Raw genomic sequence first — 13,629 nt, 5'->3', positions numbered from 1 at the left:
CCCAAACGACTAAGAACTACCCTCTTGTACTTACTGGAAAAAATAGTGGCGAGGACTTAGGACACTCGCCGTGTATTGGATAAATGCTGCCCCCAAGTGGTCACTTTAAAGAACACATGACTCACATTGTAAGTACTGAACTGTATGCTGGAGGAGTCTGGAGTGTTTAAAGCAGGGGTGCCCATTACGCCGATCGTGAGTGGCCGGTAGATCGCGGACTGGTCCCAAGTCGATCGCGAGGGGTGTAGAGGAGAGAAAAAAACCAAACAACCATTTGTGTGTCTTTGTGCATGTTAGTAATATTTTTTTTGTGTTCATGTACACTGCACCCTAATCATCCGATCAGTCTCATTTTCACAAAAAGTATTTTAAAAATAAAATAAAGCAGGTAAATCTTTAACCTACGGTGACCTGCGTCATTCACTCTCTGGGAGAAGTTCCTAACTTGAGGGATGAATTATTTTGTCAATTTTTTTATTGAATATCTGAATGAACTCGGACCAAAATTCAGTCATGTACCTGTTCGTGCAGTCGAAGACCATGACAGGACTCTTTTCAATGCCTCCCTAGTCACTCACCAAGCACACAAAGTACACCACCCTCGCCTAAAAACAGCAACAAAGAGCATTCACGGTTTGTTAGTAGGTCAAAGGAACACAATCCAAACACGAGTCTTACAACATGTTGAAGGGTTTTTCTTTTAATTTTTTATTTTTGGTCATCAACAAAATTTGCTTACAAAACATCCCAAAAATAAAATTGTACCTATCTTACCGCATGTCACGCATGCTGCAGTTTGGACCACATGCACAAAAACAAATGAGGACAATCGCTGACAATTACTGTACAAAAAAAGGATGAAACGCCGTTAAAGGCAAAGGGGTAGCACTAAAAAAGACACCCAAGAAAAAATAAAAGGGTGTTAAATGTAACTGCCGACGCTCCTCCTCCGTGCATGCGTGTGCCAAGGCTGTGCAAAATTCAGAATTGAATTAAAACCGACCCCTAAATTCCAACTCAATTCTTAAATTTGAGCTTGAATTTGAATTGAGGTGGCAAACTGGCCGCAGAATTGCAACTGAAATTCAAATGGCGGGAAGTAGAATTCAGATTCCATTCAACTGAAAGAAATTCCTGATGCAAAATCAGTGTGTAAGACTGTTTACAACAAGAATGTTGTACAAATATTATTCTAAGGACTCATGTGGACTTTATGAAAATAAAGTGGCCGCCTTTTTTTTTTTAAGTCACACTGAAATTCTGAATTTTGCACAGCCCTGGTGTGTGCGTGTGAGGTATATGGCTACTCCCATAAAATGGCAGACGGGAGCACAGCCGAGAGCGTGTGACAAGGATAAGGCGGTACTGTACAAAAAAAAAAAGCTGAGGCGGGGCCTGGTTTTGGACGAGGTGGTCAGTTGGAGCTCAGTCGCTGGTGACCTGCGTGACCTGCGTTTCTCCCGTTTGGCTGGTGGACTGAATGAACATGGGCTGGCTCAAATCCTGACCGGCCGGCACCGTCACCTGCTGGATCTGATACAACTGCTGCATGGCCAGGACACACAGAGGAAGGCGAGACTTAGAAGCACATAATTCTGGCTTCAAACACGAAATGGAAAGCCTAACCTTTGCTCCAAAGTCTCACTTGAAACCCTAACCTATGTTAAATTATTAAACCTGGCCGTATAACTGTAATTCAAGACACTAATGTTAGGTTGAAATTCTAGCGATAATTTGAAAACTTAACGCTGAGTCAAAAACCTAATTTAATACCCTAATGCTGGCTACAATCCCTAACTTGAAACCTTAACAGGGACTTGAAAACGTAATTTAAAACCCCAAACTGAAAACCTGAATTTGAACCCCTAACCCAGGCTTGAAACCCTCATTTGAATTCTCGAATTGAAACCCTGACCTAATTTTAAAACTCAAAACCAGACTTGAAATTATTATTTAAAACCCGAACTCAGGTTTAAGACGCAGTCATGAAACCCGAACCCTAAACTTAGAACTCAAACCTGAAAGCCCAACCTTGGCTGGAAAACCGTAACTTGAAACCCAAACCCTGACTCCAAACTAATTTCAAACACTCACCACAAACTGAAAGCTGAATTTGAAACCCTATCTTGAAGGCCCAAAACCATCATTTAAAACGCTAACCCTGGCTTTACATCAGAATCTGGAAAACCCACACTTGTTTGTACCTCAAACTTCAAACCCTATCCCTGTCTTGAACCCAAAATTTGAAACCCAAACCCTTCCCCTGAGCCGAAAGATGACTTAGTGAGTCATTACCTGTCCGTCGGTGAACTGGTTGAACTGCTGCTGTCCCGGTTGCACTTCGGTCTGCGTGATCTGGAAGCACAAACACATCACGGGGTGAGCAGCCAGTCAACATTCAGTGTCGGATCAGAAAGACACAAAACAGCGTCTACCTGCTGTGTGTTGGCGAGGGTCTGAATCTGTCCTTGGACCACCTGTGCGCCAGAGACGGGCTGGGCCAGGCGGATGTACTGCAGCTGGCCCGTATTGAGCTGCACCTGAACTCGGTCACCACAGGGGGGAGACAAAGCGTCAATAAGCACAGTGTGGTGGTGAGCATGATAAAACAGGAAACCTGCTTCATCCCGATTTGGCACTTGCAAAATGGCAGAATTTTAAATTTCGGAACCTGTCCTCTGTTATTTGCTGAAAAACTCACCTATTTGCTGTTTTTATGCGAAGGCTAAAGCAATCAAAATGTTATTGCCCACATTTGCGTACCGCTCATGTGACGTTGCATCAATTTGTGCTAGCCTTTCTTTTAGGCTCATAAGATTGGTGAGCCTCATGTGAACAACTGAAACTATTCGCTGAAAAATACACCTATGAGTATTTGTATTAGGAAAGAGCAGTGGTGCCTTGAAACGAGTTGAATTCATTCCTTGACCACAATCAGAATTCAAAACGTTTGTATCACAAAAGTCATCCTTCCTTATCGAAATTAAATGAATGGTAATGCCATACATTCCGTTCTGACCTGGCCACAAAACTTCAGGAAGCTGCAATACTAGTGGTCGTTCTTCGCAGAGGATAAAGAAGATATGACAAGACTAATGTTATATTATCTGTCCGTATGATTCACCCTCCATTTGTGTCCTCATATTTTTGACAAGGTCACAACACCGTATTAGCAACTCTATTGCTTAACTGGTCTCCTGTGTTTTTGCATTGTTTGTTAGCATGACGCTAAGCAGACTTTCCTCATATAAAGCAATGTGGTTGTTTCAAATACACAAGGAGTAAATCCCCCTTTTTTTAATGTTTACCTGATTCTTCAGGCTGAAGGTAAGTTACATTCAAGACTTTTTCCCAATCCATTTCAACTTAACACTTGTTCCCAAAACATGGTCCGAATGAGAGCTTCTACGGACGCCCGAGGTATTTCCTCACCGGAATCTGCTGGATCTCGCCCGTGTTGGTGATGATTTGCTGCATGACCTGCATGGTCTGGCCCTGGGCCTGGGCCGTCGGCGCCTGACCCCCCGCCGCCTGCACAATCTGCACCTGCTGGTCACCCACCTGCATGGCCACGGGGGCGCTCTGGGGAGAGACAGACACAAAAAGGTCGATGGAGGTGTGGGGGGCGGGGGAACAGAAAAGGGACATAAGAGGCGATTTTTTTGGAGGCTGAACCAGGAGAGGGCGCACGGATGCGGGCCAGATGGAGCAGACAAATAAGTGCATGTTGTGTTTACCGTGATGGGCGTGTTCTGTGATTGCACCTGCACTTGCTGTAACTGCTGCATGGTGGCCCCCTGAAGCATCTGACGGCCCATGAGGAGGAGGACAAACAAAAAAAGCAAAGCCAAAGGAACGAAAAGGGGACGATGAGAAAATGGGAGAGAAAGGCAGAGTGAGAAGGGCGGCAACATGTTTTGAGTGGCACAACGTGAAGCAAAAGCAAAAAATCAAAATCAAAATGATCAAAGCCTCTGCATGAAAAATAGCAGGAATGGCGGGGAGAGCTTCACACAGAGGAAGACGCACACAAGGACCAGGATGAAATGTTTCTTGACGTTGCACATTACGTCCTCCTCCTCCTCTTCATGGCTTCTCAGGAGGACAGACAAGTGCTAAGCTAGGCTCTCCAATAACGCTGAGGAGGCCGTCTGCGTTGTCGCACACACACGGGCACAACATAACGGACGCATACATTTTTCAATGTACAACAAAAAATGCTCATGCTAAGAACAAGGCTAACAATAATATGACTTGAAATCCTAATTTAGAACACGAACCTGAACGTGCAAGCCTAACCCGTGACCAAAACACTAACTCTGGACTGAAACCATCATTTTGAAAAACCAACCTTGGATAAAACCCCAATCTTGGCCTGCAACCCTTCTTGAAAAGGCTTACGCTGGCTTCAAACCTTAACCGGAAGCCCTACTTCGAAATCTCAACTCAAAACTGTAATCTTGACTGGAAACCTTACTTTGAAAGTCCATTTTGATCCCCAACTTAAAACCTTAACCCTGTCTTCAAACCTCACTTTGAAACCCTTACCCTGATATCAACTCCAAACAGTGTCGTAAAACCTTGGATTGAAATCCCAGTTTGGTACCTTAACCCTCATTTGTCAGCCTTACCCTGGCTTGAAACTTTAGTTCACAAAATAATTGACAGATTATTGATATAAATGTTCCTTGCAGCCCTACCTAAGACACTCCAATTTAAAACCCTAAGCCCGGCTTGGAAAACCTACTTTGAAACCTAACCGTTGTTTGAAACCGAAACCTAATTTGAAATAAGTTCGAAAGGCTAAGAAGACAAAACGCTGCACAGTACGGTCGCGACCGATTGCCAGGCCTATCTTTTGGCACAATTCATCCAGTGTTTGTTCAGCTCAACCGCTTCCTCTTCAGCAATAGTGCCTGCGTGTGCTCTGGGTGAGCGCTACCTCATGTCAACAAAGCCAGGTAGGTACTTCTGCCTGCTCTCAAACCACAATGAGGATGCCTGGGACCGTCTGGAGCTCGGGTGTTTCTGTCCTCTTTTGTTTTGTCAGTTATCGGTACCTGTCCTTGCTGCGGCTGCGCGATGATGATCTGCCCGGGTTGGATGGTGGCGGCCGTCTGCGCGCCGGCCTGCTGGCCCTGTTGCGCGCCCTGCACCTGCACGGCGCCGGGCTGCTGCGCCAGGGTGAAGTAGTACTGCACCGGCTCTGCCGGGGCCACCGTCTGACGCATCTCCTCCTACACGCGTGGAGACGGCGGCGGAGAGAAGGACGCTGGTCAGCATATTACGTCTCCGTCCAGCGTGTTGGTGGGTGTAATGGTGGGGAGGCGCTGATGAATAACTAATGAGCTGTGACCTAAGTGGGGAAAGAGTGATGCGGTCTGGACTGGAGAGCTGTTACAAGGGCATCAGGTTGCTCCAAACCAGGTGGGTACGCTTCTCTTACTAAGAAATAATTAGTAGAAAATATGTGAGTAGGAAATGTAAGTACAATATACCACTGCTGTTCTTATTACCATATTTTCCGGATTATAAACCGCTCCGGAGTATAAATCTAACCAACCATAAAATGCATAATAAAGAAGAAAAAAACATATAAGTCGCATTTTTGGGGGAAATTGATTTGATAAATTCCAACACCAAGAACAGACATGTCATCTTGAAAGGCAATTTAAAATAAAAACAAAATAGAGAACAACACGCTGAATAAGTGTACAATATGCTAACGTTACATGGCGCATAAATAACGAACAGAGAACGTGCCAGGTATGCTCACGTACCATATTAACACTTAATTGAGATACCTATCGATTAAAGAACACGCTAACAAGTTTACCAAACCATCAGCGTCACTCCAAAATCACTAAATCCAATGAAATCTTCATCCTCTTTTAAACAACTCTTCCACCTCCGGAGGTAGAAGATGCCGCGTTTCCTCTTCTGGGTCACTTACGTCAGACCCGTCGTCGATTTATCAACACAGGGCTATAGAGCGCCCTCTTGTGGTTTAATGTGAAATTAACACGATATAATAATGTCTTAATAATTTCACACGTAAGTGCCTCCAGAGTATAAATCGCACCCCTGGACAAACTATGAAAAAAAAACTGTGACCTATGATCCGGAAAATACCGTAGATATGGACTCTTCGAGCATTACAGCAAGAGCACAAGGTAAGTTTCCACACAGCTGAGAATAGGTTCCAAAAAAAGTAAATAGGTCTAGTGTGAGACACGTGCATGACAGCTCACCAAATTGGCTCCATTTGCATCCCCACGAAATGAAGAGCATGAATGCAAGACAAAGTTAACTGTAAACTTGTTTTTATAGCTTGAAGCAAAGTGTCCTACAACTGCATCCTTTCATTAATGTGAGAGCTCCTCTCGCCAGTTCCTCAGTCAAACTGCCACTTTCCACAATAGAAAGACAACAATTTGAAATACGCTTCTTGGGAGTGTGTTGGTGTAAATCCAGCCCGTAAGGCACCCAGAAGCAAAAACGCACTGAGTGGATGCTGACCCCCGTGTCCTGGCCGTCACCAGGAGCGTAAACACCCCTCTCCCAGCTCCTATGACAGCACAGCTGAGAGTGTAGGATGTTTACACGCCCAGAGATGCAAAGAGCTCGCACGCCCGTCTTCTCGAGCAGACCCCCCCCCCCCCCCCCAAAAGAAAGGTTGCCGCAGGAACTGTTGCGGGATGCCAGGAGCAATAAGACGCTGCAAACATCCGACTGAAAGCCCTTGCTGCTCCGACCGATAGCTTCCAGTCAAGGATGTTTACAGCACCTCCAGGTTGCCAATGAGAGGGAACGGCAGATGACAATCGTAGACAAAATAAAATAAATAAAGATAACGCACTCCTACCTGTCGCTTTGGGGGCTTCAGGTCGTCTCGGGGGACGATGTCAATGAGGAAGTCAAACTGGTCGAACTTGGTAATCGCCATGGCGATGTCGTTCCGCTGTGAACAAAAATGTGAGTTTTTCGTTGTTCTCAAACCTAAAAACAAATTTAAAAATTTGTTTTCATATACGCCGGGTTTATAATAGTTCATTTTCCATTTAAAAAACAAAAACAAAAAACACGTCGCAATAAATATCATGTTTCCCAATCCCCAAATGACTTCCTTCTTCAGTACAGGTTTTCATTTTTATTTCCATTTTTATAAACAAAAAATGCTTTTTCAATTTTCATCTTACTGATTCAATTAGTTTTCCTTAACTAATAACTTTGGAAAACAATCGCTATCGAGTTGGAAACGTGGTTAAAAATAGCAACAGCAAAAAAATCTCTAACTTGGCAACACTGACGACTTAGCTGTCCGCCATGAGATGTTAGTGGAAGTGCAAGTCAGCGGGGACTACAAAAGCCACAAATCAGAGTGAAGAAATCTAATTGTCCTGAGAAAGAAAGTACTTTCTGATGATTCGGCCCAACTTGATTCAAACTCTCCTCGGTTCCCAAACATCTCTTCCCATTTCCACAGCTGAGAGTCGCTGCTGCTGCCTCTGTGGAATTTTCCACAGGATATTGGCTGTCAGACCCCCCCGCCCCCCTCCCACCCACCCCCATTGTGACCCTCCCAGCACTAGGGGAGCTATTTATAGTCACTTGATTAATATCTAGCCACACCGGGTCACACATCCCCACTTGTTCCATTGATGTGTTGCCGTGGTGACCCCGGAACGCTGCGCCGTGTGTACGGGAAATTCGGTGGCAATTTTAAAGGAAAGGGTTTAATGTCTGGAGTCAAAAATCCAATCAGAGCAGCAGTTTTGAGCCACAGCGCCATCTCGTGCAGGGTGTGCAGACTATTACGGCTTTGCATTTCCATTACCCCCAAGGTGTGCTGTGGTAGCCATGACTTAAATGGACTTATCACTAAATGTGACTTTTACATCATTTGACCTTGCTTTTATTGAGTTTCCCTTCAAAAAAACGGAGAAGAACGGCGCCAAAAAAAAAAAAAAAGGCAGGACTTCCAAAGTAGGTCTTGAGTTTTAGACTTTCCAGCCCTTCGCTGATGAACGTGATAACGGCGTACCTGCATCACATCACACATTTAAAAACACGCGCACGCGCGCACACAGACTCGCTAATCTCCGCGAGGTATGTGAATGGATAAAGAGGACTTAGGGGCTTTCATGTTCTGCTTCACAATTTTCCCTTCTTAACATCCCGGTGAGACGAGCTCTGAACCAAACTTCCCAACTGTTCCCATCACCGCTTGCTGCCCACCACCACCACCACCACCACCACCTCTGTCTCCTCCCTTTTGCCCCGTTCCCAGAGTCCGGCTTCTTCAACTTTGTGCCCAAATGGCAGCGTGGGGCGTTCAAAAAGTGGGTCAGTGGCTCCCGCCTGGCTTTCAGAGTCAGTGGAAGGAGAGAGAAGTGAAGGCAGGGTCATTCCTCGGGGGGGATGGCTGGAATGAGGGCCCCTTTTGCTTGTACGTGCCCAGTGCACTGTCACAGGCCCACAGTGAACCACATCAAAGGCAATGCAGGCTTCTTTTATGCAAAGGAAAGATGAACGCGGTACATGACGGAATGAGAGAAAGAATTAACAGTATGGACTACTACAACTGACCTGTAGGGTGCGTCGCTTGTTGTCCTCCGTGTGGATCCACGCTCTGAGGGTGAGCTCGGTGATGAAGATCTGCGCCGCCTTGGCAAACAGCACCGGCGCCTCAGCGCTGATCATCTGCACAGTTTAGTTGGGGGCAAGGGTCAATAGTGAGTTAACTGGCCAATTGAACTCTGTTGCTAACCAAAACAGCAGCACCCACCCGGCACAAAAAACAGTCTGAGTTGTAACTCTGTGCGTTGAACGTGCCCACTGGGATGTACTAAAACGGATTTAACTCATTCAGTACCAGCCAATTGTGGACCAAGTGTGAAAAGACGTTTAAAAACGTCTTTGGGAGTGAATGAGTTTTAACGATTAACGAATAGACTCTTGACTTCTTGGATGCATGCCATCATTCACAAAAGGACCGTGAAGAGGTAACTGCCCCGTTGCTAGCCAAAACAGCAAGTAAACAGTCTGCAATTGGCCACTCGACTTGCACATGTTCAAGTCTGTCTTGTGCCAGTTTGTGTTTGTGTCGCTGGGTAGCTCCGCTGCTAATGTGAGCAGCTAAAGGCGATAAAGAAACAGTTAGAGCCGCTGTCTTGCGGCTCCCAGAAGGGTCTCGTTGTCCTCACATACACGCCAATGATCTCTTGATCTCTTTACTGCATTTAAGCCGCCTCTTAACAGGAGAGGACGGTGCTCTTGACACGAGACGGGTTGCGGCCCGCTAGCGGTCCGAGCCGATAATCTGGCGGTAACGAGCGAAATAAATCGCCGGCCACTTGGCATGTTCCCCTCGCTGGGGAAGATCTCCAGTGTCGCTTCTGCTCTTTTTACCTTCACATCCTCATCCAGCTTCATGATTTTCTTGATTCGAGCCAGAGGCAACTCCTGCACGCGGAAGTCCTTCTGGAATCAAAAAAACGGGTTTAGCGAGTGACAACGCAACCACGTAGCGAGCGTCAAAAACTTGTGAGTTACTGCGGACATACCACAGTCAGGTTCCGGATCTCCTCCATGACGCGAGGCCAGAAGGACTGAAGAGTCTGCTGGGCATCGCTGCTGCCGGCGCCAAACGAATCCGCGGACATGATCTGGAAAGCTGCATGGAGAGACAACATTTGCACCCTAAGTACAGTTCAGTTTCCATTCGTAGCGTGCTTGTTCGCAACTTTTAGCAACCGGAGCAGTTGGTAGAGTACCATGTACAAAATGTCTGATAACAGATGTTGCTGCACATCAACTTCCAGTCATCCAACCTCCCTGATTTCCCCGCTGCTCGGGAACTACGTTGGGAATGCTCGCTGCTCCACTACCTTGTGCTCCATCAGATCAGATAGCAGCTAGCTAGCTAGCAGTGCTAATACTTCCATTATGATTGTTACAGGAAAGTTGATACTGTGATATATACTGTACAGTTAGCTTCCAGAAATCCAATTTATACCAAGACCAAAGGTGTTAAATCGACAGGTAACTTTGCTACTCCGTTCCACAATGGTGGTCCCTTTCGGAAAATTTCTGGAAAATTGGCAAACATAGCCGCGTAAGTAGACACGGTATCTTTTTACAAGCCAGACTGGGTGCCAGATGTTAAAACTTCGCATCCCTGCAATGTCTTCTCAGCATTTACTTTGACACAGCCTTGGTTGCACCACCCGGAGGCAACAACTTGGCAGGTTGACACCCCCACACCCCCACACCCAATCCCAAGTCCCGAACAACGACCCCAGGAATAAGTCAGCATTGACGGGCAGTGTAAAAGGGGCTGAGGCTTATCATCACCTTGTAATTGAGCACCTCGTGTCAAGATGACAAATGTCCTCAATTGCCGTTTACGGCGTGGCCTTCCTCTCGGTTGAACTCGTGTGTTGCCAACGCTATTAAAGTAGAGGACGCCGCCATCCCGCCAACACGCCCCCCGCCCCGCGCTGGAAACATTCTAAAACCGTGTCGGCCCAGAATGAACCGAAGCACTCAGTGGCTTATTATAACACAATGCGTGGCATCGTTTAAGCAGGTATGTCGAACACAACGGGGTCATATTCCATCACACACTATTATTATCGTCTTCGTTTGAAAAGTAAGGCCTGATCGAGCTTCTATTCTGGTTCTGCCGGGAACGTCATCATCTTCCACATAGCTGGAGCTCCTCGCCTGGCATGTTTCGGATGGTTGCCGTGCCACTGTGTTCAGTCACAAAGAAACCAAGTAACATGTAGAAGAGCTTTTTTGGGGCGAATACGGGGCGGCAAGTCTGGGCAAGCACAGCTACAGAGTGTCTGGATTGTGGTCTCGCGCTGAAGAGATGTGAGGAGCGTTTGCCCGAGTTAGTGCCATAGTGCCACAGGCGTTCACACGAGACAGGTAGGCACAACGCCGCACCCGGTGAGCGATGTGGGTCAAAACAATTCCCAAGTACAGGAAGATAATGCCAGGTAGACTACAATTGCTGGAGAGCAGAACTCTGCCAAAAGGCCAAGAGTGGTATTACTACATTAGACCCGTCTAAATTAGCAGCAAGTGTAATACTCGAAACGAGCAGAAACAGGCGCAGGAACAATTTGAACTCTGGTATCATGTCCATGAACTCGTAGGATTGGATAGTCATGGTGAGCAGAAAGACACGACTCAGACTCCAACACCAAAATACCAATGATATTTTGTCAACTGCACCAAAATTCTTCACTCACTGACAACATTTCCTGATCCTGTTAACAATGCAACAAACTTAACAGCAGTAATCAAAAGGTACGATTTTTTTTTTTTTTTAAATAAGAAAAAGCAGAAACATTTCCTTCATCACCACTGAAATGTTTCTTTGCCCTTGTGCCATCAGGAATGTCCGGAGAATACAATTTGATGCTTTTGCATCATCCTGCTAAATATATTACCAACAAAACCACGCTAATCAAAACATAAGATTAAAAAAAAAGACAAAAAGAGAGACTGAAAAGTCAAAAATTAATCCCAAATTTGGCACTAATATGTCTTCAGAGATGTGCCACTTTTGTCTAACACTGCTATCAAAATGCCCATCCCTATTGTTTTACATCCACTATATGTAAACGGACCCAAAAAATGTTTACTTTCTAAAACAAGATAAATTACTGAATAATCATCATCATCATAATAAATGCAGAAAACTGAAACCGATTCCTTGATCGGCAGCAAAATGTTTTCGGGCCAAGGTGACCGATGACGGCCGACTTCCTCTCTTGACTGTCACGGGCGCGGGTGAACGTCGCCGCAGACCTAAATGAATGCGACAGAGAGGCCGCTGTGGCGATCAATGGCGTCGCTTGTAGCTGCCATGACAGTCAAGTGATTGACCTTGACAATAGTCCGCCGCCGCACGCGCTTGTCCGCTCCACTTCGAGCTCGACCGAAACGGGGGGCGGCGAACCCCGCTGATCCTCGCCGACGTCTTCCGGTATCCGGGGGTTCCGACAGCAACAAGGCAAGAGAAGTGTTTGTTTGTCCCAGGGGAGGCGGTTAAATCAGCAACCGGTCCCGTGGTGACTCCGAACAAGATGGCCTTGTCCCTGAGCGCGCCTGCCAGGCGGGGCGAGTCGCTCTCCCTCGCCCGAACCTGAACAATTGAACCCATTAGCGTTGGGAGTTCGACTTGAACGTCATGGCAACGGCGCGGCGGCGGGGAAATAAAAAGCAAGCGGTTCAAGACTTTCACTTTCTTGACGCGCCTCGCACCCGATCGCTGAGTCGGTGTGTACTTTGATTTTAACACACAGGCGGGTGACTGATAAGGGGCAGGAAATGAGTACAAACGAGCGACAGGGAAGTTTGTGTCAACAAGGTGCTCATCATTGTGCTCTAGTCAAGAGTATGTGCCTTGGCTCAAGATAGGTTGGGAAACGCTGCATTAAAATAGACTTTACTTCAGTGACGTCCCACAAATAGAAGATGTGATGCATAAAACGGTCGGCAAGGCGACGATTGCTTTCGACACGAGACAAGTGAGAGTCGGGTGTCAAATTTCTCGGCTTTTTTTTTTTTTTTTAAACAGAGCGTTAATATGGAAAAAAAAGGCGATTAAAATGACTCACGTGTATGAAACGAACATGTTTTTGCAGATTTTTCACACATTTTCTTTGTCGCTGTTCCGTATAAACTACGGTTAAACGACTTTTTTTTTTTTTTTTTTTTTGGAAGACGACAAATGTGATGAGTCAGTGATGTCATTGACTTCAAGCATCGATGAAGAAGAGAAAAATCAACACCAAACGGTGTTAAAATGTTTTGAGCAACTTTTCCGAGATTGCTTCATCTCAGTGCGGTTCATCCAAAACAGCACAAGCGAAAAAAGGAGGGAAAATGCGTTTGGTTTCGTCTTCCCTGCAGCAGTGCCATCATCGCCCTTTCGGGTGGACAGAAGCCGCGGTGTCAGGTTCCCGGGCCGCTGACGTTTACCTCAACCTTTACGACTTTCACCTGACACCATTCGTCGAGGAAAGTCAACGCCGCTGCGCTGAATCAGCAGCAGCGCTAATGTTGCTCTCGAGTGGCACCTCGCTCGCCTCTTTCCGCCGTCTCATTCCTGCCTGTCCTTTTTTTTTCCCGCCTCGCCAAACGCTAGATAACGGCGGTTAGCCGTACGCCATGCTGTACTCTTTAATAAGAGGAGTGTAATCAGGTGTAAAAATAAGTTGCTCTTGGGGTAAGGGAAATGCTTTGCGGCTAATTGGCTTCCTAATGAGCTGATGCGAGTGTGAATGGCCTTCTTTTTTCTTTTTCTTTTTTTTTTTTGTGCAGAGAGGACTGGTAAGGTTGTCAGAATGCGAGTGCGCGCGTGACAGCTGCAGGACACTGACGACATGATGAGCCTTACACACAAGGCCGTCCTGCTTTGTTCGCGGGAATGATACGAACTATCAGAGATAGTTGTTATAATCTAAGAGGTATTAATCAATACAAAAAATCCAGAACAAGAACAAACATCAAGCAAAGGTGTGTATCAGTAATAGGAGTTAATCTGTGGAATAAGCTTGAGATGGATCTGAAAATGAGTAAATCTTTGGACGAGTTCAAAAACAAATT

General features: G+C 46.0%; 1 protein-coding gene across 7 annotated transcripts in view; it reads right to left on the bottom strand.

Annotated features, from left to right (window-relative positions):
- Positions 1-681: 681 nt before the first annotated feature.
- The window catches only part of nfyc (nuclear transcription factor Y, gamma), a 21,299-nt gene continuing 8,351 nt past the window's right edge, over positions 682-13,629 (bottom strand). For 3 of the 7 annotated variants that reach the window (XM_019895976.1, XM_019895978.1, XM_019895977.1), the window contains exons 2-11: positions 9,567-9,676; positions 9,412-9,483; positions 8,590-8,703; positions 6,866-6,961; positions 5,061-5,237; positions 3,738-3,806; positions 3,433-3,582; positions 2,436-2,540; positions 2,296-2,355; positions 682-1,545 (exon numbers count right to left, since the gene is read on the bottom strand). In XM_019895976.1, the coding sequence (XP_019751535.1) occupies positions 1,426-1,545; positions 2,296-2,355; positions 2,436-2,540; positions 3,433-3,582; positions 3,738-3,806; positions 5,061-5,237; positions 6,866-6,961; positions 8,590-8,703; positions 9,412-9,483; positions 9,567-9,665 (1,062 nt within the window). In that variant the 5' untranslated portion in view covers positions 9,666-9,676 and the 3' untranslated portion in view covers positions 682-1,425. Of the gene's footprint in view, positions 1,546-2,295; positions 2,356-2,435; positions 2,541-3,432; positions 3,583-3,737; positions 3,807-5,060; positions 5,238-6,865; positions 6,962-8,589; positions 8,704-9,411; positions 9,484-9,566; positions 9,677-10,356; positions 10,777-13,629 lie in introns of those variants that run through there. The other 4 variants (XM_019895979.1, XM_019895981.1, XM_019895982.1 and 1 more) reach the window with 4 other exon arrangements.

Source organism: Hippocampus comes, unplaced genomic scaffold (assembly GCF_001891065.2).
Source record: "Hippocampus comes isolate QL1 unplaced genomic scaffold, H_comes_QL1_v1.1 scaffold16, whole genome shotgun sequence".
Taxonomy (NCBI): domain Eukaryota; kingdom Metazoa; phylum Chordata; class Actinopteri; order Syngnathiformes; family Syngnathidae; genus Hippocampus; species Hippocampus comes.
Note: the sequence above shows the minus strand (reverse complement) of the source record. Positions and strands in the feature narration are given on the sequence as shown.